Below are 23,158 nucleotides of genomic sequence, written 5' to 3' on the forward strand. Positions count from 1 at the left end.
TGTCATATGGATTGGTCTCTATATGAGCTTGGTTACTGTTTAACTTCCCCACCCACATTTGCCCAGATTAGGAAAATCAATAAGATAACAGGAGTACCGGCCTTACCCAGCGCCAGCAACGCCTTCCTTCGAAACAGCAGGCTGCACCTAACTTTTACATCTGTGTCTAACAATTTACACACGTTGAGGGGGAAAGGACACCAAGAGTCGGCCGTGTTGAACAGAAGAAACGGAATGGTCAATGTTAACGCTCAGGTCAGCACTAATATGGAGCTTCCGTATGGTGAGTACACACACTAGTTCTCTCTCTTTCACTCTCCCCTTCTTTCCCTCTCTGTCCTCTGCTGTCCTTTTGTGTACAGCTTAGGGAAGGAGCTGGTGGATTTGTGAAAGAGCCCAGATATTGCTGGTTTCAGGTGGGAGGACCTCACTGATAGACACATGGATGTGCTGTACTGTGTGTGTGTGTGTGTATTTTTTCATTGATGTTTCTGAGAGGTTTTTGTGCAAGCCGTAGTTTAGGAGGTGGGACAAAGTCACGATGGCTGGTGTCCACGGCCTATCTGTAGACTCTACCTGTAGACTCTACCTGTAGAGGATGAATGATGCAGACTCCATAAGTGAACGTCCTCTTTTGGGAGAGGGGCTAGCATAATTCAACAGACGAGTTTAAAGAAAATAATAGTAATTATAGTAGATACATTTAAAGTAAATATTGAGAAATATGCATCATACACTGAACTAAAATGAACACGTATGAATTCACCACATTTTTATTGTAAGAAGAAAACAATTTTATTGTTGTATAAGTTCTAAAATGTGACAAAAGTTCTATATTACTTTAACATGAATCATTATTGTAAATTATAATCGTTCTGTAGCAGAGAACAGAACGTGCCAAAATGTTGAAAGGTTTTACCTAACAACTGTTGCTTTGCATTCTAAATGAGCCCTGCTTAACACACTAGCCCTCTGTGCTTGATGTCACAAAGCACAATAGTTTGATGACATAACTGTACATAACATATGATATATTACATTACATGCTTGCATATGCACTTCTTCTTAGCTATTATCACATCACGTTGTGCAACAAAAAAACATTTCTTTATGTTCTTTATTTCTTTATGAATACTTTTAAATAATGTACACTTTATGAAACAGTAATGGCAATATGACCACACAGGTCATCGATTGTATGTGTTCACTGAGGTTTATTTATTTACACGTTTACTCTTGCTGGAAGGATGTTGGGTGATAACCATAACATTAGTTTCGGTTGAATGCTCTTGACAGCCATAATGCGTAAGCCTCTTTCTGGCCTAGATCAACTTGAGGCATTGTAATGTTTGCTTCTTTTGCAAACAAAAAATGCTTCAAATCACTGTCAGGCCAATGCTTGCTGTGACATTTTGCAGACTCTCATAATAGCAAAATAAAACTGAATATGCACAAACGCTTATAGCAGAACACATCAGTTCCCTACTGTAACATCATTATCATTATCATTTCTCCTTTATTCAAGCACATGACATTCTGAATGTATTACTCTTCAAAATCACTTCATAGTAAACAGCAAAGCACTTTCACTCGTTGTTGTTGCTGTTCTGGATGGCTTTGGAGATTTTTGTAGGTTTTATGCATAATGCCAAGTACAGAATGCAGATCTTTGTAGTTTTACAGAAAATAATCCCCTGTTATAGTCTGAAAAAAGGAAGGGGAAAAAATACAGCATGGTTGTCCAACTTCCACAAGGGGCCTGTAGAAAGGACCAGCTTGGGCTAATTGCACAGCCGTTAGAAAATGAATGGCGCTCCTGCAAAGCTAGTAGGATCGCTCACTAAAAGCAAACACAACAAGAGCTATAAACAGCTCTGAAGCGACAAGCTCTGTTTGCCCTGTAGGCCAAATGATTCCACAGAGGACACCAAACAGCCAAGATGGCCCGTCCCTCCAATACAGACGTAAAGTCAGAGGAATACTTTTCAAAGTGAATCAGGCGCACAGCGACTCTCTTCTCGGTTTTGGGACTATTTGTTCCTGATAAAAAAAAAAAACATTTTAAAACTAAAATGTCTGTCTCTGTCTTTCTAAAGTGAAAGGGGCAGAGGCATGTCCTGCTGTGAATTCTTACTTGAGTGTCAGTCTGGCCTTGGAGCCAATGCAGACAATGTACCAGCATCCAACTCTCAGAGACACTCCTAAAGGGCACTTACCTTTACTTCTTTCAGGAGATCTGATTGGCCTATTGCACACACATGACTAATGTGAGGTGTTTATAGTTCCTGTAAGTACAAAATGGTTTCAGAATTCATTGCCTGTGAACTTAAAATGTTTAACATGACCCACATGAGATGCAAACCAATACAGGTTGGCTATACTCATACAAAAAAAAAATTTCACATGAAAACTTTCATTTTAAAGGAAGGAAAGTAAGACATTCATCAAATAAATATCCTAAATATTACCATTTACATGTATGCATTTTATATTTAATGAGCGGCCCATTGTAATTCTGATTACCCAATACAGAAAACATATGTATGTAGAAGAGCTAACATGGCATTCAAGAAAAAAAGCATTGAGGTTAAAAATGTTCTTTATTTGTTTTGTCAGTGTCATCTTGACAATAAGTATAAGTTGATCACACATTGTCCTTCACATCTGCAGTAATTCTGTAGCTGATATCTTCTCTTCCTCTATTTTTCTCTAATATGGAATATTACACAGATTTGAACAATGATTCCTTAATCATGATAGAGGTGAATTCATACATCAGGTATATGTCTTCCATGGGCTAGCCTGGCACCAGTGCATGGAAGTGTGTAAGGTGGAATTATACACTCTGTGTGGCATTGACAATGTTAGAACATGAGTGCAAGCCTCCAACGAAATCTCATTGTGACAAGCATTAAAGGATTAGGTTAGCTGCTCAGTGTGCATGCTGCAGAAATGTAGCAGCTCTCACACACCCACACCCACACCAGGGGCGCAAATGGACCGCATGCTTCATGGGGGAGCCTGAGGAGCCTGAATTCAGTCCACCAGAGCTCAGGATGTACGGGGAACATGGCGCTGCTCCAGGTACTGGTCTGCTGGTACTCTGCTAGTAACGTTGTGCAACTTTACTTATTAGCAGAAAATGGTGAACTGTTTGAAAAGATGAAAAGATGAATGATGAAAACAACATATGTTTCTATCAGCAGCTAAACTCTGAGAGGGTAGTTTGGTGCTAAACTCAAATTTCTTACTGTGAGAAAATGTTTCAAAACTGCATATGCAATGTGTTCTGGAATCTATAAGAGTTTTATGTCTATAAGTCACTATGCAATGAAAAGCATTTAACATTTCCTGACATTATAGTTTTCTATATTCAATATCTTGATATCCATTCAAAGTCGAATTCTAAGTCAGGATGAAGTCCTTATCATTCTACATGTTCAGTACTGTGAGAAAATACATGTACATGTTAAAGCCATTGTGTAGCCCTTTGCTTCCAGTGATTAAAAAATATTATTTGGATTAATCAGGTACAGATGTATATTAATCCAGAACACAATTCACAGTTACAATTAACACAATTCACAGTTACAATTAACTAAATGAGCCTCTCTGTGACATTTAAAGGGAGAACAACACACCTGTTGACCCTTCATTAGTATAGTCTTCACATGCCACACATTGTGCCACATATCTACCAGATTTCCTGTTTATCCTAAAAGGATATATAGAGCATATACAGTGCTTCTTGAAAGTTTGGGAACTCCTTGAGTGGTTTTGATGATGGCAATACTCTTATTTTATCATCACCAGGTTTTGTATATGACATGTCAGGTTTATGTTCATCATTGTTATGAGGGAAATGTGTGAGTTGCCAGCAGACTGCATGAAACATGGAATCAGAGCGTGTGCAGAAGTCAATGAATCACAGCTGCACTGGTAAAATCAATTAGGTAATAGACTCACGCAAGTGCTCGAGTAGTCAATTAAGCAGACCAATCAAATGAGACATCCTTGGGAAAAGATCAGTGAGCCATACTGATTAAAAGGGAGAGGAAACCAACCAAGCTACTGCCAAGGTGTAAAGCACACGGATCAACAATGTTGAGGGGAGATTTCCAAGTATATCAGGAAGAAGGTGGTGATAGAACATCAGTGTGGGGAAAGCTACATGACCATCTCCAAAACATTCCAGCTCCATCCATCCACTGTATCATTTTCAAATGGAGGGCACTCAGCATCACCACAACTCAGAAGCCCAGAAGTGGACAGCCATCAAAACATACACCAATAAAACACCAGAAAAAATTACACATCATCTCCAGGGAGTTGCATACCTCTCTAGCAACATCTGGGATAAATGTACATGTGTCTACAGTCAGGTGAAAAATCAATAGACGCTGCATTCTTGGAAGAGCTGCTAAAAGGAAACCTCTGCTCTGAAGAAAGAACAAAGGTGCCCGATTAAACTTTGCCAGAGAGCACTTGGACACACCAGAGGCTTTCACGAAACCCATTATCTGACAGAAATTCTACCCAAAATTGAACTTTTTGTCCACAATCACTGGCACCACGTTTGGAGAAAAGTCAACACTGCTCATAAAGAGAAGATTTTCCTCCCAATAGCGAAGCATGGTGGTGGAAATGTGAAGGTTTGGGCCTGCTTTTGTGCCTCTGAACCTGGAAGACTCCTTAATATACAGAGAACCATAAATTCCCAGGCCTATCAACAAATTCTTGACGAGAATCTCCTGGCATCAGTCAAGGAGTTGAAACTGAAACGGTAATGAATTATGCAACAAGACAATAATCCAAAGTATTCCAACAAAACTACCAAGGAATGGCTTAAGAGAAAGAAGATTTGCACTCTGGATTGACCCAGTCAAAGTCCGCACCTCAATCCCATAGAAATGCTGTGGCAAGATCTGAAATGGCAGGTACAGGTGTCCCTTCAACCTTTCTCAACTGGTGGAGTTTTGCAAGGAGGAGTGGACAAAATTCCCCCAAAACACTCGTTTGTGGTTACAGAAGACATTTGGCTGCAACAGGAGATGCCACAAACTACTACCTTTTCAGTTTACTTTTGTTGAATAAATAATAAATGTATATCTTTTTTCTGTGTCCCTTATTTGGAAGGTCTGCTTTACAAATTGAGATAAATTGCTGAGTATACATATAAATGTGTGTGTGTGTGTATGGACTTTATTTACCACATGGTGGAGCTGCTCTACACCAGCAACCAGCAAAAGACAGTGGAAGTCCTGGCCATTATAGTCATAATATTTTCTGTTTGAATTTACCATATGGCCCAATGAATTTGGGAAATTTTACCAAACAAGCAAACATCCTGAAAAAGGGCAGTGTACGGTTCATTTTAACAATTTGGCTTCATAATGTGATCAGGAATACGTTCTGTGTTGGGGTTATACGTTTGAATTATTTTTAGAATATCTTTGATACGTCCTGGTTATGTATGAAGCAAGAATTTTTATACAGTCCCATTCTGTAATTGCTTTGAACCACTGTTTATGTAAGCACAAATTGCTGAGTTATTCTACAATGAAACAATATTAAGACAGATTAGTAAATGTTTTAAAGGAGTGTGGAAAATATTTATAAAGGACATTTGGAGCTGGATCAGTCACCCTAATTTTTTTTTAAAGAAAATTTAGTGATTAACATAATCTGACAAGACAAAAGTCTGAATACAGGTTCACTGACTCAACCATATTTGTATGTATTCTGATGAAAAGTTTAATGTTTCATTGATGGTTAAAAGGCCAGATAAGTGTCCACTCAGTGTCTCCGTGTCAGCAAAATGGAGGGGCCCATAGTCAGTCCCGAAATCTCTGCAAAACAACCGTTAATCATTGACAGAACCTTATCGGAAACCATGATTGATTTACGAAGAGCATTGCGCTAAATGTTTATTGATGCCATTTTTTTACTTATGCGATATTCAGGCATTCTCTTGAGCTTTTATGCTTTCATGAAAAAAGCTTGATTCTGTTAAAATTTCAGTGGCATTAACAACGCTATACCCGTGTTGTTATTTTCCAATGGAAATATCTCAAGTAAAAATTGCACATTTTGTGATAATGTGATCATAATCAAGAGCTATTGTATGAATGGAAGAGAAACTAAAACTGGACATGGTTATGATGAAGGAAATCTGAGCTGAAATCAGTGCAGACCTGGTGCAGACATGGAAAGGATGATCCTTCTGCTGTCATTTGACCTCAAACCCCCACCCCTCACTGCAAATGTCTTTATTACCCAGCAATGTTGAGGTTTAAACAGAAATACTTTATGGGGACTGTGCAATATTAGGCCATAGAGGTTTATGATTACCCAGACTCCAAATACTAAGATGGGTGAGGACTTTTGAAACTGCACAGATAACTGTCCCTGTTAATGGTTATGGAAGAAGCACAGTTCTGTCTTGGAAGCTCAATTGGGAATCTGCATAGCGAAATAATCTGTGAGAAAAGCATGCAGCACAGACCAGACATTAAAAGAACAAAAACCACCGCTTCATACATGAACATTTATCTGAAATAACATGTCAAATAAATGTTTCAGATATCTAAATATTTTAATATTTGATAATTTTTGTCAGCAAAATGCACTAAAAAGTGAAATTGCAGTTGCATGATTATAGTTTGAAAATACAAGGTTTTTAAGACTTAGGTTGAATATTGCCTAGTAACAGAAGACAGCTGGGATTATGTCTTGATGAGGTCCTGCTATGAGTTATATTTGTAACTTCTCTTCAAACCTACTAAGTCTTACCAGCTCTGGAAAAACTCAAGCAGAAAAGCCCAATTTTGTCACACAGCAGCCAAATAAAGTCATTCTAAATTGATAACATGAGCACTTCTTCTGACACTTAGATCTTCTGCTCAGTGCAGAGAACACTCCGAGTCATCTTATCTACTGAAATCTGTTGACTGAAAGGTTTTTCTTCCAACAAATCCAATCAAAGTTAGACAACAGAATCAACTAAAGAATTGGCTTAGATGGTTCATGCTTATCTGTGACACCTATAATGACCCAAATACTCCACAATTTTGTTCTCTCTCTCTTCTTTGCTTCACGTCCATTGATTTAACTCCCAAAGGCCTGTCAAAAGTAGGGCTGCTTTAAAGAGGAGGGGCATAGACCACATTTATCAGTCCTCATAGCACATACAAAGAAATGAAAGATTCATCTCATTACATTTTGATTTTTGCAAATCTCATAAAGCAGCTCAAAACCTAAACAATGTTACACTTATATATTATTCATACAGTTAGGAGAAAGCATTCTACCCCCACAGCCAAATTTCAGGGGGTTTGCACAAGCTGTGTGGTTTGCAGATAGCAATCTGTTGACAAGGTCTCCACTATGTCATTTTACTACGTACCTGTGCCATCTACCCCAGTCAGTCCATACTGTCTTTTCTACTGGCCTCGGATGGGGTGTAGCAAGCATGCTACCACTCTCCCCCCCTCAATCTTATCAAGGCAGCTGAGCATCACAAAACCATTTTTTTAATTCCTGTGCCACTTTGACCAAAGTCAAAAGAAGAGAGCTAAACAGATATATTCCCAAAATTATTCCACAAGTATTCCGAGGGCGCGTTATTATTCCGTATAGGAGAGTTGGAGTATGAGAGCGCTAGCTCACACCACCACCACTGCATCCCATTTGGTCAGGCGGTGGGAATGAAAAAGACTCATTCATGAGAAGGTACAAATAGGCAGTTACAAATGGAGTTTGGTCAGTGGTCGGAGATCTCTATTGTGAAGATAGACAGGACTTTGTTCACAAACTGGAGTTTGAAGTTTCAGAGAGGGGGAAACAGGCAGTGGAATTACATCAGCCCTGAGCAGTCCTTTGACTTTTAGCCCCAGGCGGCATGGGTGACTGATTATAAGACTCGGACATGACATGGCAGCTTTGCATCAAAATGCAGGAGACGATCGAGGAAGGACAGTTGATGCTCTCCCCTGTCTTCCATAAACAGATTCAAAGTTCATGTTTCATGCTGTAAATGCTTGTAAACATCCAGTTTGGCATGACCGAAAATATCATCTCCTTCATTGTGAAAGTTGTGCTCTTTCCATAGTTCCTGTTCATATTAGCCTACATACATATAAAACACTGATTTTGATCAGGTGTTGGGAAATGTATTAGATGTAGCCAGTTTGAGGCATTTGATCCCGGAAAGGCACCCTTCAGTTTGTCATTTACATAATGTGTTTCAATCTTAGCACCTTAAATGCAATCAGAGGTTCTCTCAGAACTGTGATTTAGTTTGCTGTCAGTGAGTGACAGTGATGTGATCATTAAAGAATGAGGTAGGAGATTCACATCATTACATCATTTAAGGGTCTTCAGTACTGATTAACAAGCAACATGAATTGCAAGACACTGAGTAGTAGATCAATTTATGAATGAGCTCTACTTCATCTAAGTGTGAAGCCTTTCAGTAGATTGACTGAGGCAGCCAATTGTTCTTATTTGAATGTATCTCATAAGAGTGTCGTTATAACACACTATATAGAGCATATACATATTTGCTTGGTCTACTTCATTTTTTGTAATAATAAACATGTGTTGATTTGTTTTATATTATATTAAATATGCAGTGCATCCACTGTGAGAAGGTTAAACAGTAATTAACTAATGTTCAAATAAATATTAAATAAATGGTTCTTCATTATTCCTTTCAAGCCTCTGTCCTGATTTAAATTAACGTCAGTGCATCAACATTCATTTTGTAACATAGGCGACAGCCCAAACTGGCAGAAATGTAACAACTGTATGAATAAAACACAATTATTGTACAAAAAGAGTGAAATCTGCACTCACTTAGCCATAACATATATGTCTAACCTTCTCTGTGTTAGTAAAGTAGCACTTTCAGCTATTGCTGGTTACAAACTATACAAATACACTAGACTGTAGCAAACTGATTAGACAAACTGATTAGGGTTAAGGTAGTTGGTACGTTTGCCAAGAAACCTCTCCCATGTCAGGAGTATAATGATCTTGAGTATTTATCTGAATCTGACTGCTTGAAACACTCTGACTGTGCATGTGAGGGAGAGAGCCATAACCTTGCAGATTAGGTTTTATAGAGCAATCCAAGACCTCCATGAGGAGATCACAGAGCCATGAAGATCGGGGTTATGATAAAGATTTTAATGGTAAGAGAGATAAGATTGGTCTAGCATGAATCACTGCTCTCTCACTGAGTCTCCATGTTATTATTATACCCCAGGTTAATTGTTGGTATGATTTTGACAAATCTGTTGAGCAAACAAGAGGACGTGAGATAAATTCTCAAAGATATGTTTAGGTTGACACAACATGTAAGATATAAGCTGGACAAATGTGTAAATTTGTTTAATAAAGAAATTATTAAATCCAAAAATATGATTTTACAGTTTAAAGAAATGTCTTGTTGGCAGCTTAGTGTGTCTAATCAAAAGCTCCATCTAAAATTGTTAAAAGAAAAACCTACAGCTAATCTAAGGTGTGATAATCTAAGGTGTGAAACAGCATTGCAAAATAAGTATTTAATAAAAAAAAAGTTGAAGATATGGTACAAATATCTACTAACATAAACAAACTCATAAACAAACGCAATAAAATACACCCCCCCCAAATAGCTTCTGTATACATGTAGACATGTCAGGGTGTCCCTAGCTCACATGTACATTGCCAGTTATCCAGAATGTAAGTCTAGGTGTTTTCCAGGCTATTCCAAGCAATTATAGCAAATTTAATATGCACAATGTCCGGAGAGATCTTGAGAGTCAAATAAACCAGGACATTATCAGTAATGCTTTTGCCACTCCAATTCTGACATACACCCTTTTTCACCAGGAGAGTAACCAAACAGTAATGTTCATCATTAGTGGCCTCGGACAACAATAGAATCACTCCCTCCTCCAGTGATCAATTGCTCTTCCTGTTTTAAGATCATGGGCGTTTTATACTGTATTTATTGCATTTTGGTTTACTTGGTCACCATGTTAATCGGCTCACTTTTTGCTCCGTGCACACGGATGTGGCTGTAAGGTGGAGGATGGTTTTACTGCCCCGTGGCTCCATGAACTGGGGAGTGTTGACCCGTAACTTTGTACTGTCACTTTCCCTTCTTCAAATATATCCTGTGCTGTGTTTGCCTTGGCCCTTACACCTGTGCACTTGTCGTGGTTATTTGCGTAAATGCACCAGTTGTGCTTTTGACTTGAATAGCAAATACTGTCCCACATGTAGGCATGTTAACGAGGATGAATCAGGCACCGAGTTGAAAAGCACATAAAAAGAAACCACAGGCTGGATTTTGGATAATAACCGCTCTGAGATGAACCATTAATTGAAGACTAAATATTATACCATGGCATGTTATATATTACGTTGCATTGTGATATCAGTGTTGCTGTGAACACTGTCTGATAATCTAATTCTTTGGCCTTGTATAGTACTAGTTATGAGTTTTTTTATGGTTATAGTACTCTGCATAAATAATATGCCTTGACCACTGCATTCTGTATGAAATTAATGCTTTTTAATAGCATCAGCACAGACCTTAGTACTAGTATGAATACCTCACCACTATTAATTGAATTTAGATAATAGTAATGAGTGAGTTATGTGTTATGAGTGAGTTAAGTGGAAATACTCTCTATTATTTTCTTTACAGCTAGAACAACATAGGTATATCATGTGTGTATGAATTTCCTGTAGAACAACAAATCCTTATACATAACGATTACTGTTTCTACCTAGTGAGTGTGATTGCTGTTGTTTAAGAATGAATGGAGTTTAGAAAAATCATTTGAGCATGGAAATAAGTCTAGATGTTTCTGGGGGTACTTGATATAAAACAACTTGAAAAGTCTCTCTATATGATGTGTTGTGGTCTTGATGAGGTTTGTGGTGGAAAACTTTACATAAATGTGCTGGCCATCTAAAAATCTGGTTTGGACTGGTGTGAAAAACAGTCAAATCCAACTAGAGCAGTATGCCAGGGACTGGATGTGCTGCAATCGTGAAGTTGCTAAACCTTTACTGACATTAGATATTGAAAGAGAGGTTAGAGAGAGGGAGAGGGAGCGACAGAGAGAGAGAGAGAGAGAGAGAGAGAGAGAGAGAGAGAGAGAGAGAGAGAGAACATTTGTTCATCTATATCTAAAAAAACAATCCTGATTTAGCGCTAAAAACGCTAGACAATGATTAACCTAAGGGCCACCCCGCTCCAGGACTGGGCCATGGCCTAGGGGCAGGTCTGACCTGTCAGTCAAAGTCAGTCTCATCTTTGCCCTAGGGGACACAGCCCATGTCACTCAGAGGTTTCTACCACTCTGAGGGGGCGGGGCTTGGTCTAACAGGGGGCGTCCAAACTTCACCGAGAGGACAAGTCTTTGCCCCCAGCATCAGGTAGCTGAGAATGCGTTTGTCCAAAGCACTAGCAGACATGGAGATGGCAGACTATAGCGAGGCCCTGGACCCAGCCTACACCACCCTGGAGTTTGAGAACATGCAAGTGTTGGCCATGAGTACAGGTGAGTCATCACTCTGAACTTTGAGTCCTCTGACTATATTGGCTGCTGTGTGGTCACCTGTATGGTGTTGTGATTTCATAGGTTTTTGTGTTTTTATAGATGTTTGCAGCCTTCCTTTGGGAAGCCCCTGCATTGGGAATGCATGTTTCCACATATATAAAACGAAGGCAGGGCAACATATATAAAGAGGATTGACTGAAAGTCAAGAAGCTGTTGGACAGATGAACATTGCAAGCTCTGTCTTGAAAGGTGGCTTGGGTCATGTTTCATTCCAAGACAGAGTTACACCACTAAAAATCCCAGTGTGATTTCATCCAGCTCTTCTTACCTGATGTTGGCTGTGGGCAGTTAAAGATAACATGTTTATTCAGAGTAGCATTACCAAGAGTGTTTGACAGTAAGATAAATTGATATAGAAGATGTATACTGAAGATAGAAATATTCAGAGTTTCAGTCTCCCATGTCTAGGTTAATACAATCAAACTGATTCTATTAAAAAAAAGATCCATTCATTTGAAGTTGCTATATCACCGATTCATTTTGATAAGTTTTGCTGTAAGTCTCTGATGAGGAACAGCTGCTTTGTATGTCATTTTAACACTTTACTGGTCAGTCTCTCCATAGATGTTGAATAGTTGAATAGTACTGAATTCATATGGCTTTTAAAAATGATTAGTTTAATTAAACAGTACGACATTATCAGTTAACCAATGATGAGATGTTCTTTCTCATCCAAATAATGAGTCAGTTTAAAATCAGTCACTTGATACATCTGTCATGTAAAATCAGTCACTTGATACATCTGTCATGTAAAATTAGTCACTTGATAGATCTGTCCCTTTGATCAGCGAGTTGCTTGTTGACTTTAATGCAATCACCCTGTGCTCCTTTGGTGTTAATCATCAAAACAGTATTTTATTATTTGGTTTATGTTTTATTGTGTTATAACAATAAATAAGGCAGTTTGCATATAATGAATAGATTAAACTATTTAAGTTTATCTATTATTAAACTATCTATCTATCTATCTATCTATCTATCTATCTATCTATCTATCTATCTATCTATCTGTCTGTCTGTCTGTCTGTTTATCTATCTATCTATCTATCTATGTTTATTTACTCATTTATGTATTGTGTAAATATGTTTTAAACCTCAGACCTACAGCAGTGGAACATAATCTATTTTGAGATTGTATAATTTTACTCCTTTGTATTTTTCCAGTCAAGTTTAAATCAGCGTAGTGACTTAGAATGACTTTTAATATTTAAAAACATTCAAATATTTATTAATGTATTTTTGACCGTTATTCATGTAATAATGACTGCTGTTCTCTTGATGCAGTTTTATACATATTCACCTCTGGATTAATTAGCAAACACTGTTTTGGTGGATAGATTTATGACTGTGATTTATAGCTAATTGTAAAACTTTTCAAATAATTTAAAAAACTTTTCCAACCATTTAGAACATTTCCTCTTCCAAATCTGCTGAAAGATTGCTTTCAGCTATCTGAGTACTGTTTAAAGAGACTAGCTCAACTGATCAATAATTTTAGCTCATTTGTCTTACTTATTTTTGAGCAGCAAGATTATCATATTTCTCTTATACTGCTGAGTTTTCCTAATTTAAATAGGTCATTGTTAATTCTTTCTCTCTTTCACATTATAACTTTATATAAATTATATATTTTTATATAATTTATATGTTATAATTTATATATTATATTTATAAGAATATAATTTAGATACATTGAACATTTCTGGTTTCAGACTCCTCACCAGCTGAGAGTGCCAACATGAACTCTGCCAACCACCTGGGCGCAGGGACGCTGTGTGCCATCTGTGGGGACCGGGCAACGGGCAAGCACTATGGGGCCTCGAGCTGTGATGGCTGCAAGGGTTTCTTCAGGCGCAGTGTCCGCAAAAACCACATGTACTCTTGCAGGTCAGCATCTCCTTCAAGAACAGCATTCGCTAATGCTTTATTCTGCACACATAAGCTATAAACAATATTCATTACAATTTCTTACATGCAACATTTGGTGCTGTGTGTGTTTGTTTTGTAACAGGTTTAACAGACAGTGTATCGTGGACAAAGACAAGAGGAATCAGTGCAGATACTGTAGACTGAAAAAATGCTTCCGGGCTGGAATGAAGAAAGAAGGTGCATATTCATTCAGTAATGTTGGGTGACATATACCTAATGCTACAACTCTAGCACAAATTCAGGACAAGCTAACTTCCTTTGTGAAACTGACAGAATTGAATCCATTGTGTGTGGAGCACATTGGACATTTTGCAACATCAGTGTAAGACAGGCAGTTAATGTTCACTTGTAGTGTTCACTTGGACTGAACAAACAGTTTGAAAGCATCAGAACAGCACAGTAATAAACAACCAAACTCAAGATTTTTACAAAAGTCCTTCACTGATGTTCTCTCTGGCACAGCTGTACAGAATGAAAGGGACAGAATCAGCACCAGGAGGTCCAGTTATGAGGACAGTAGCTTACCTTCCATCACTGCACTCATCCAAGCCGACGTCCTCTCCAGACAGGTCGGATTCTGTAATATAAACAGAATATATATCTGAAATCTATCTATCATATTGTTCATAGAAAGCTCTAGAAAAGAAAAGGTCTGAATACCAGTAGGTCTGATTATCAAGATTCTCCTATGCTTTAGATCTCTTCTCCAGGACCCATCATTAACGGTGACATCAGAACAAAGAAGATGGCTACTATCACAGATGTGTGTGAGTCTATGAAGCAGCAATTACTGGTACTGGTGGAATGGGCTAAATACATCCCGGCCTTCTGCGACCTCCCCCTCGATGACCAGGTATGGAGGAGCAGAAATCTGGAGCTACTCCAGCTATCTGGCAACAGCTCTGAAGCGTTCAAATGCCTGATCTTAATATTTGGCAAAGGAGACACCTAGAGAGCCAGAGACCAGCATAATGTGGATATTCCACTGCTCTAACACACCCAGTAAAACGGATGAGTGGAATCAGATGTGTTTAAGCAGCAAAACTCTCAAATTGAACTGCAATCTGGCACTCTAGGTTTGGAGTTGTTATCTGTTCCTGGGTGCCAACCTGCCTCTTTTGTGAGTGTTAACTAAAAGGTTTCAGTGTAGATTTAATCATCGATTACCACACACCAATTGAAGAAAAAGCACACATCGTACAGTATGCGCATATATGGTAGCTAAGGAAATAAACCATTGCACTAATGGATCATTTTAGAATTAGATATATATTTGGATAACTGGATATACTGGTATTGTAATACTGGACAACGGTATGCTTTCAACACAGTGGAGAAGAAATGTGTCTACTGAAAAATAAAGAGTGATGGCTCAGATAGAGGAGGAGGTGTGTGGGATCTGTAGTGGTAGTGGTTAATGTGTTTTGATGTCTCAGGTTAGAAAGTGATGAGTTAGTTTAAAGTTAGATCTCCTCTGAAGACCTTCAGAATCATTAACAATGCAAGTACCAGGGCAGGGTAACTCATTCATGGATTTTGACCATGTATGACAGTACATCTTCTCCTACACCCTCTTGTCCACAAGAAAAGACCATAGACCCTCTTTCTGTACAAACTATTATAGATCATGTACAGTGCAGATGTTCATGGGTCAACTGAGTGTGTGTGTATTTGTGTCCTCAGGTGGCGCTGTTGCGTGCTCACGCAGGAGAACATCTTCTTCTCGGGGCTGCCAAGCGCTCCATGCTGTACAAGGACCTTCTGCTATTAGGTAAGAATTCTTGTCATGTTCTCACGCCTGAAACATCAGTGGATTCAACTGACCTTGATACTGACGCTAGCATTTTTAAACATGCACGGCTACATACAGGTTCGATATAATTACAGTCATCCTGCTTCCTTCAGGTAATGACCACATAATCCCGCGCAACTGCCCTGAGCTGGAAGTGAGTCGAGTAACAGTTCGGATCCTCGATGAGTTGGTTCTTCCCTTCCAGGAGCTTCAGATAGATGACAATGAATATGCCTGCTTGAAGGCTATTGTTTTCTTTGATCCAGGTATTCACGCCATCTCCAGAACGAATAAAAACACATTGTTTTACACATCTGTACAAATCCCAGTACCTTTTGATCAAACACACCATGACTCCATTTGGGCTTTTTCTTCACCACTAGACGCCAAAGGTCTAAGTGACCCTAGCAAGATCAAACGGATGCGTTACCAGGTCCAAGTGAGTTTAGAGGACTACATCAACGATCGGCAGTATGACTCACGGGGACGATTTGGCGAGCTGCTGCTTCTACTGCCAACACTACAGAGCATCACTTGGCAGATGATTGAGCAAATCCAGTTTGTTAAGCTGTTTGGAATGGCCAAAATAGACAACCTTTTGCAGGAGATGCTTTTAGGAGGTAAGGATGAGAACCATTTCAATAATGAATAGCTTCTATTTTGAAAAGTTCTCCTTTATAAAACATTAATCTTAACATCACTTGAGGTAAAACAGGCAAGACCCACATCATTAAAAAAATTGCTGGACTTTTTTTCCACAAATTGTCATTTAGAAGTGGAATAGGCTAATGTAATAGGCTATGTGGATGTCCACACAGTCTGAAACTTTATTGTCCTTTATATATTTTCTTACAGGCTCTGCTAATGAGGCCCCCCATGCTCCACCCTCTTTACACCCCCACCTTGTCCAGGAGCACCTCAGCAACAACGTCATTGTGACCACAAACATGGCCACTTCTATTCATAATGGACAGATGTGTAAGTTCCTGGACCCATCACAGGTCATTAGGTTGGTTTCATGTTTGGCGAGTGATGTATAGTCCTCAGTGTGTACTCCTCAGTATGTACTCCTCAGTGTGTACTCCTCAGTGTATACTCCTCAGTGTGTACTCCTCGGTGTATACTCTCATGTATGCCAGTCTGGTAATTGAAGGGACGAACCTGCTGCACTAATCCTTTTGCAAGCTAATCAGGCTTACTTTATCAAAGAGAGCTATTGTTATTCTTTTACTCTAAGACCTTCAGAATTTCACAACCAATATATTCTTGCTTTCCACTCTGTACAGAATATGTTAATTCATGGAGTTTAATTGTATATCCTTATATGATCTGGTGATTTAATGCATTTTCTCACTGTTTGTGTCCACAGCTACTCCTGAAACTCCAATACCTTCTCCTCCATCAGCTTCCAGCTCAGAGCATTACAAACTGGCCCAGGGGGTTATAGCTACAGTACCCAAACAGGCAATAGCCATTCCCCCGTCAACAGTCACCAAGCAAGAGACCATCTGACCAGGGATCACCATGCAAAAAACTTGTGCAGTAGCACTAATGATCCACACATCAACAAGAGACGGCTTCAGAGACTCTATATATAAAACAGTAAAACATGGTGTACTAGGTACAATACTAAATTAGCCATAAAATAATAATTACAATATTGTTTGTAAAATTATCTGCCAACTGCCATAATGTAATGCTTTCATATACAAATATTAGAGTGAGTAACAAAGGAATATCCCAGTTATAGATAACTGCATGTAGACCACTGAAAGCAGCAGTCAGAAACCTCAGGAGTGTACAGGATCCATGCTGTGGAGACTTTTTATGCATTCATCTAACTTGTAGGCTAATGCATTTTTTAAAGTAGTAGAAACTATTTATACTTCTCTCTCTCACTCTCATCTATAATACGATGTGTGTGTGAGAGAGAGAGGAGAGAGAGAGACAGATGGTTGACTTATTAAATGTTACACCTTTCATCTGGCAACATTCAGTTGTTTATGTTGTACAGTATTGTAATGACTGAATATGAATGACTTTTTACAGTACTTGACAGTAGAGTACACAACCATGTGCCTTTAGATATTGGAGAAACTGTTCAATAACATGTATATGTCCTTTCCTTGTATCATAGACAAATATGTGCTTTTATCTATCTATCTATCTATCTATCTATCTATCTATCTATCTATCTATCTATCTATCTATCTATCTATCTATCTATCTATCTATCTTTCTTTCTTTCTTTCTTTCTGCAATTAAAACAACTGTTTAAATGTCCTGTTCTTAACCAATATTTCATAATTACAGAGTGAAATCTATTTTTGTGAGAATATTATAATTTCTTGAAGTTAGGTCTTGAATGCTTGTCACAGAAACTGATAGCCATATGTTTGTGTATAAACTGACTAAAATGGGCATAATACCATATAGAATAACATTTGGGGAATTTAAAATAAAAGTGCCTTGCAGAGCAGCACTGCCTTCAGGGACGAGCTGATTCCAACATATCACTGTGAACTCATATTAAATGTCAATGTTATATTTCTACTTAAACATGGAGCCAATGCGCTTTTTTCTGTGTCCAGAATAGCACTAGTTTTAAATGAGGTTAATAAATCATCAACATTTGTAGATGTTTAGAAAAATCACCGATCAATAATATTAACAATATGAATTAGCTTTCTTTTTATAAAACACTTTTATTTACATGTTTCTTCAAACCATTTTTATTCTATTGAAATTTAAAGACACACTACATCAAAGTATTTAAAGTAAGAAAAGAAAAATCCATATTTTTACATAGAAAGCGTACTATAATCTTTAAATCTTTGCTGGCAGTAAAACTGTTTTAAAATCAAATGATAAAAGTAACAGCCTACGTGGCATAGCGTGGTCAAAGATTTTAGTGCTAGGGGTGTGTATTGGACTGATAAATGTCATAAAACAATTCCAGATAGCCCAAGAAAGATCCTGACACCTTCATTCTTATATCTGCAAAGTTATGTATGAGTGGATATTATCTGTCATACATTAATAAGCTTCCAAGGGTAATTATTCACTGATATGTCATCAGCAGAGCAATGAGACATGAACATCTAAGCCATGCTGAAAAGTACATGTACCCCAATCAGATCCTCTTTAAAAGCAGAACTTAAGTCTAATCTATTTTTACATTTACATTTTACATTTACGGCATTTGGCAGACGCCCTTATCCAGAGCGACTTACATTTTGTCTACATTTCTACCACCTTCTTAACTGATTTCTAAATTAAAGAATGTACTCTTTCTCAATGTAAAGTGACCTTTGGTATGAGAAAGAAAATGTAAATTATAAATTAAACAACTTAATAATAATAATAATAATAATAAATACAGCCGCAAGCGGCGATTGGCGGGTTCACACACGAATAGGCATTTTGGCCTTTATAGGTAAAAAGAAGCTCAAAAGGTCCTTTAGACCTAAAACTGGAAAGAAGCTGTTTCAATGGAAAAAATGCATAAATAAGTCAATGTGCAAAAAAAGATTCAATCGAGGCACTAAATGCCCAAAAGGATCAAAATAATGTGTATTGGGATTTTATTTTTTAGTGAGGCCTGTGTTTTTGTGAGCGCATGTGAAAGAGAGAGGGAGGGAGGCAGCACCCTTGGGTTGTTAGAAGGATGGGAGAGTGTGGGAGGAGTGGAAAAGGGGGAGCACTCTGCGTGTGTGAGAATGCCCAGCTTGCGTGGCTTAGCAGTTCTCTGCTCAGGCCCTATAGTGTGGGAGATATTGCCAAAATGATTCAGATGTCTTACAGGGTGTGTAGATGAACATACCGGTTTGGTTCCATGTGTATGTACTTATGATAAGCCTGTGAAATGGCCAAAACCAATTAATTGGTGAATGGCAGCCATATTTTTTGAGTGATGACATACTCATTGTGTGCCTTGATACCACCTGACCCCATGATGCTGCCTATAAAGGTTTGGCTTGTTTATAAGAACCATTGATGATGATGAACATTTTTTTTTCCACGTTGTAGCGCCCACTTTTGGACTATTTTGACCTCTGACCTCAAAGTCATGTGTTTTATCAGCCTATCAAGTTTCATGAAGATGGGTCAAAGCATCGTTGAGATATAGCTGTTGAAGTAAATTAGGCCACACCTTAGAGCTATGTGGGGGTGGTTCTCAGGGGCACGTGGCACTGGGGCTTTGCTACTGGCCCATGGCCGGGGGTGGGTGGTTGGGGGGGGGGGGGGGGGGGGGGGGGCGCCACGTACATTCTGTACATTTATCCTATGTTGCACTTTTAGGTTGCACATAAACACACACTCACACATACACATACATCACAATCATTTGTACTATATGTCTTGGGTACACTTTCTGCTGCTCTTTGCAGTGGTCACTTGAGCTGGTTATTATATATATATATATATATATATATATATATATATATATATATATATATATATATATATATATATATGTTTTATATATATTTTTTCCCCTGCCCTTCTGTCTTTTCCCTTTTTATTCTCTCTCTCCCCCTCTTTTCTATATTCTATCCTCTCATGGTCCACCTGACCCCAATAATAGTTATCACTTTGCACTATATTATACAGAATTGTTATTATTTGATCTATTTGATATAAAAACAAAGTTGTCCTCCAAAGATGGCGGGGGTGGAGGTGGGCCAAAAAAAAGAAAACGTTTTTATTTGAGAAAATTGTGTTCAACAAGGCATAAACCCAAAAGACATGTTGCAAAAAGCATGGGCATTTAGAAATTAGGCTGTAGGCATAAACACAAAAGGCAGGCCCCAGCACTGACCCGCCTATGACCACCAGAGGGCGCTCACGATCTACATCTAGTAGACGTAATCAGCGAAGATGACATGCAGCTGCCTTGCTCCCTACTTAGGGAGGCTCGCTGCCTTGTCTGCTTCGCTGAGTTGTTTGTTTTTTCTCGAGCAGTCAGCCGGTAACACTCTCTGGTAAAGCCTTCCATGGTTTTTGTCGTCTCTCTCCGCTTTCTCTGTTTTTCAAGTGTTTTCACTTCTGCGCCCTTTTGGGTCTTTCTCAAGTTTTCCTCCCCGCTGTATTTTTCTCTCCAGTCTTACCCTTCAATCGTTTAGGGAAGTTTTATTTTTGCCGTTTAGATTGGCGAGCCGGTTCTTCCCCCGGCGGTTTTTGTTTCCCTTTTTGTACTTACCTCGCGTTGATTAATTCCGCGTTTCTTTAGTTTCTGTTTTATTTCTTTGGTAAGTCACTTACCTCGCGTTGAGTCCTTCCGCGTTTCCTGTGTTTGTGCGCGTTATTTTGTAAGCTACTTTCCTCGCGTTGAGTTTTTTTCCGCGAGTTCTTCGTTTTCTTCTGTTGGTAGTTTTTCCTTCGTGCTTCCTTCACGAAGTCGTTTTTCTTTTGTCTCTTTTCCCGCGAGCGTTTTGGCGGTGGTCTCAGTTTTTTGTTTTGTTTGTGGTTTTGGCGTTTGGCTTCGTTACAGCCCTACGCGGTGTATGCGCGTTCGCGTGTACAACTCGGCCACTGATCGCTTGCCTTGGCGTAACGGTAGTAACAGGTGACACCCGCATGGCCTCTGAGAAACGCTCGTAGGACGCGCACAGTTCAGGTTGGTTTTCCCATACTGGGCATACCTGTCACGTTTTGTATTAAAATACGGGACATTTACATATATGTAATGCTGCAGCCCGGAGCCCCGGTGGACGTGGGTAAAGGGCGGAGCATGTGTCATTTTCGAATGCAGCCAATCAGATACTACTTTCGTTGTCAATCAATTTTTATTAAGCCAATTATCAGCCAGAGTTAGCTGTCAATCATTTTTTACTGCAGCCAATCTTAACAGATCTGCCAAAAGAAGGCGGAAACTGCACGGAGAAGCTCTCTAAACAGAAGTATATGCCGCTGTTACACAAAAGTAGCTGAATAAAAACATTAGAAGAGCCATGACTTTAGACATTTTTAAATAAAAGTTTAAAATACTTCTCACTTGTTATTCTGGAACGGCACTTTAATGTTTTTTTTTCCTTTATTGCACGTATTGCATCATTTACAACATATATATGTGGCGAGTGTAAATTGTTAGCGGAGGGGAGGTGTAAATGGACACAAATTAAGTATTATATCGCGATCGATTGCCAAGTATAAGCGCCTCCGCCGAGCAGAGCGTTGAGCAGCGATTTCGATTGGAGGATCGTGCTCTATTTTTTATTATTAATTTTTTGCTGATGCTGGTCCAGCGTGTCGCGTGCCACTGATTATGCATCGGCGTGCCAACGGTGGCCCGCGTGCCATAGGTTGCCGACCCCTGCTGTAAAGCCTTTTGAATATTAAAACCGTTGTAGAAATTAAGCTCAGCAAGTAAAGTAAAAGGACGCGATCACACAGTCTCATTGAAAATGTAGGAGTTAATGAATAAAGTGCACCAACGCAAAACCCGTGACATAATCCAAATCCAAAGTTTGAAGACCAGTAGCCTATTTTTTTAATATAATCAGGCATTGCTTTTAATCGTCATAATTATGGAGAGCTAACTAGCTATCGTATGCTCACCCAAGAGAAATTCGTGGGCAGAGTTTAATTACATCTTTGCGGGAGTCATTGAGTTGGATTAACTCTGATTTGATCAACTCTGTCCGATAACTCCAACACTCCGTCATTTGATTATATCAAAACAATACTAGTCTTCAAACTTTATTTGGATTATACCCTTCTCGACATTTACCGTATTTGACGTCATCACCTAATTTGCATAATCGGTTATTTGCATATAGCTGCAATCGAGGCTGTAGGAGAGACGAAAACATCTTTTGGAGTGGCAAAAAGTGAAGAAAAAACACCCCAAATGTTTTGAACTTCAAATGTAACTTCATAACTTTAATGCTTTGCCTAGAAATGCTGTGGACATTCCTACATATGCGATTCCTATAATACAGCCTAAATGAAAACACCAAGGAGAACTGAAGCAGATTTATTTTACATAGTTTCAGTTTATATACACTTATCTTTAAGTGAACATTTAGATTTTATTTTCTTTTTAAATTGTTTTTTTATTTTTTTTTATTTGTGCTGACAGACATAGATCCCCGGAGTAAGGCCTGGGCACAGGCAAGGCGGGTTCTATCCATGCCTGGACCGTGGGAGCAGGAGGAACGACTGGACTGACTGGCTGTGCCATGGCTTGAGTGGCAGTCTGTAGTGACATGGTCACAGTCAGTGTTGCAGTGTCTCCTCGTGACTACCCAACACCTGACCCTGCTGCGTTACGGCAGCACCCAGAGCTGCTATGTTTTGTGGTGTAGCTGGGTTCATGTTTAGGCTGAGGGCGTGACTGCATGAGACCAAAACGAATCAGCAATGATCCATTTCGCCAAGCTTCCTTAAGAAGCCATAGAAAACTCCTGAAATGGATCACTGCTGATTGTGCCCAGCAAGTCTAGGACTGACTCAGGTGCTTCTTGTGGAGGTAGAAGGTGTGGCATCTGAGCCAGCCCTGACACAAGACATCTTGTAAAAAGCATGGGCATTTAGAAATTAGGCTGTAGGCATAAACACAAGACATGTTGCAAATAGGGCTGTGATAACTGCATTACTGCGTATTATGTAGTGCCTACTGCGGTGTTGAGCTCATTACTGCCATTTATCTATAAAATGAATCGTTATTTCCATTGCGATCGCTCTGTACATTCATCAAATAAATGAGGGGGGGGGGGGGTTGTGCGCAAATACCGTAGTTTCCGGAGTACAACCGCGGTGAGAAAAATCCATACCGTCACAGCCCTAGTTGCAAAAGGCACGGGCATTTAGA

At 39.0% G+C, this 23,158-nt stretch overlaps 1 protein-coding gene and 1 long non-coding RNA gene across 4 annotated transcripts; one reads left to right on the forward strand and one right to left on the reverse strand.

The window, feature by feature from the left end:
• The first annotated feature begins 134 nt into the window (after positions 1-134).
• hnf4a (hepatocyte nuclear factor 4, alpha) lies at positions 135-17,901 on the forward strand. Of its 3 annotated transcripts, none has more exons than XM_076984368.1 (11): positions 200-283; positions 11,324-11,561; positions 13,334-13,508; positions 13,633-13,727; positions 14,013-14,119; positions 14,248-14,403; positions 15,234-15,321; positions 15,456-15,608; positions 15,726-15,962; positions 16,198-16,320; positions 16,712-17,901. In XM_076984368.1, the coding sequence occupies exons 2-11, from the start codon at positions 11,447-11,449 to the stop codon at positions 16,852-16,854; spliced, it is 1,392 nt and encodes a 463-aa protein (XP_076840483.1). In that variant the 5' UTR covers positions 200-283; positions 11,324-11,446; the 3' UTR covers positions 16,855-17,901. The 3 variants fall into 3 exon arrangements, with proteins under 3 accessions (XP_076840484.1, XP_076840483.1, XP_076840485.1); XM_076984370.1 differs by lacking the exon at positions 200-283 and adding an exon at positions 11,661-11,810 and having other exon boundaries at positions 11,451-11,561; XM_076984369.1 differs by lacking the exon at positions 11,324-11,561 and having other exon boundaries at positions 135-283.
• On the reverse strand, positions 9,460-14,419 carry LOC143485130 (uncharacterized). The gene is made up of 4 exons (XR_013122793.1): positions 14,211-14,419; positions 14,076-14,127; positions 13,343-13,563; positions 9,460-11,899 (listed from the first exon to the last, which is right to left on the reverse strand). It is a non-coding gene; the product is annotated as an uncharacterized LOC143485130 (long non-coding RNA).
• Positions 17,902-23,158: the final 5,257 nt, after the last annotated feature.

The sequence above is a fragment of the Brachyhypopomus gauderio genome, chromosome 21 (assembly GCF_052324685.1).
Source record: "Brachyhypopomus gauderio isolate BG-103 chromosome 21, BGAUD_0.2, whole genome shotgun sequence".
Classification (NCBI taxonomy): Eukaryota; Metazoa; Chordata; class Actinopteri; order Gymnotiformes; family Hypopomidae; genus Brachyhypopomus; species Brachyhypopomus gauderio.

Coding starts and splice junctions, on each gene's coding strand:
- hnf4a (XM_076984368.1), top strand. CDS start 11,447: ATGCGTTTGTCCAAAGCACTAGCAGACATGGAGATGGCAGACTATAGC. Junction 13,509..13,632: donor AACCACATGTACTCTTGCAG/GTCAGCATCTCC, acceptor GTTTTGTAACAG/GTTTAACAGACAGTGTATCG. Junction 14,404..15,233: donor ACCTCCCCCTCGATGACCAG/GTATGGAGGAGC, acceptor TTGTGTCCTCAG/GTGGCGCTGTTGCGTGCTCA.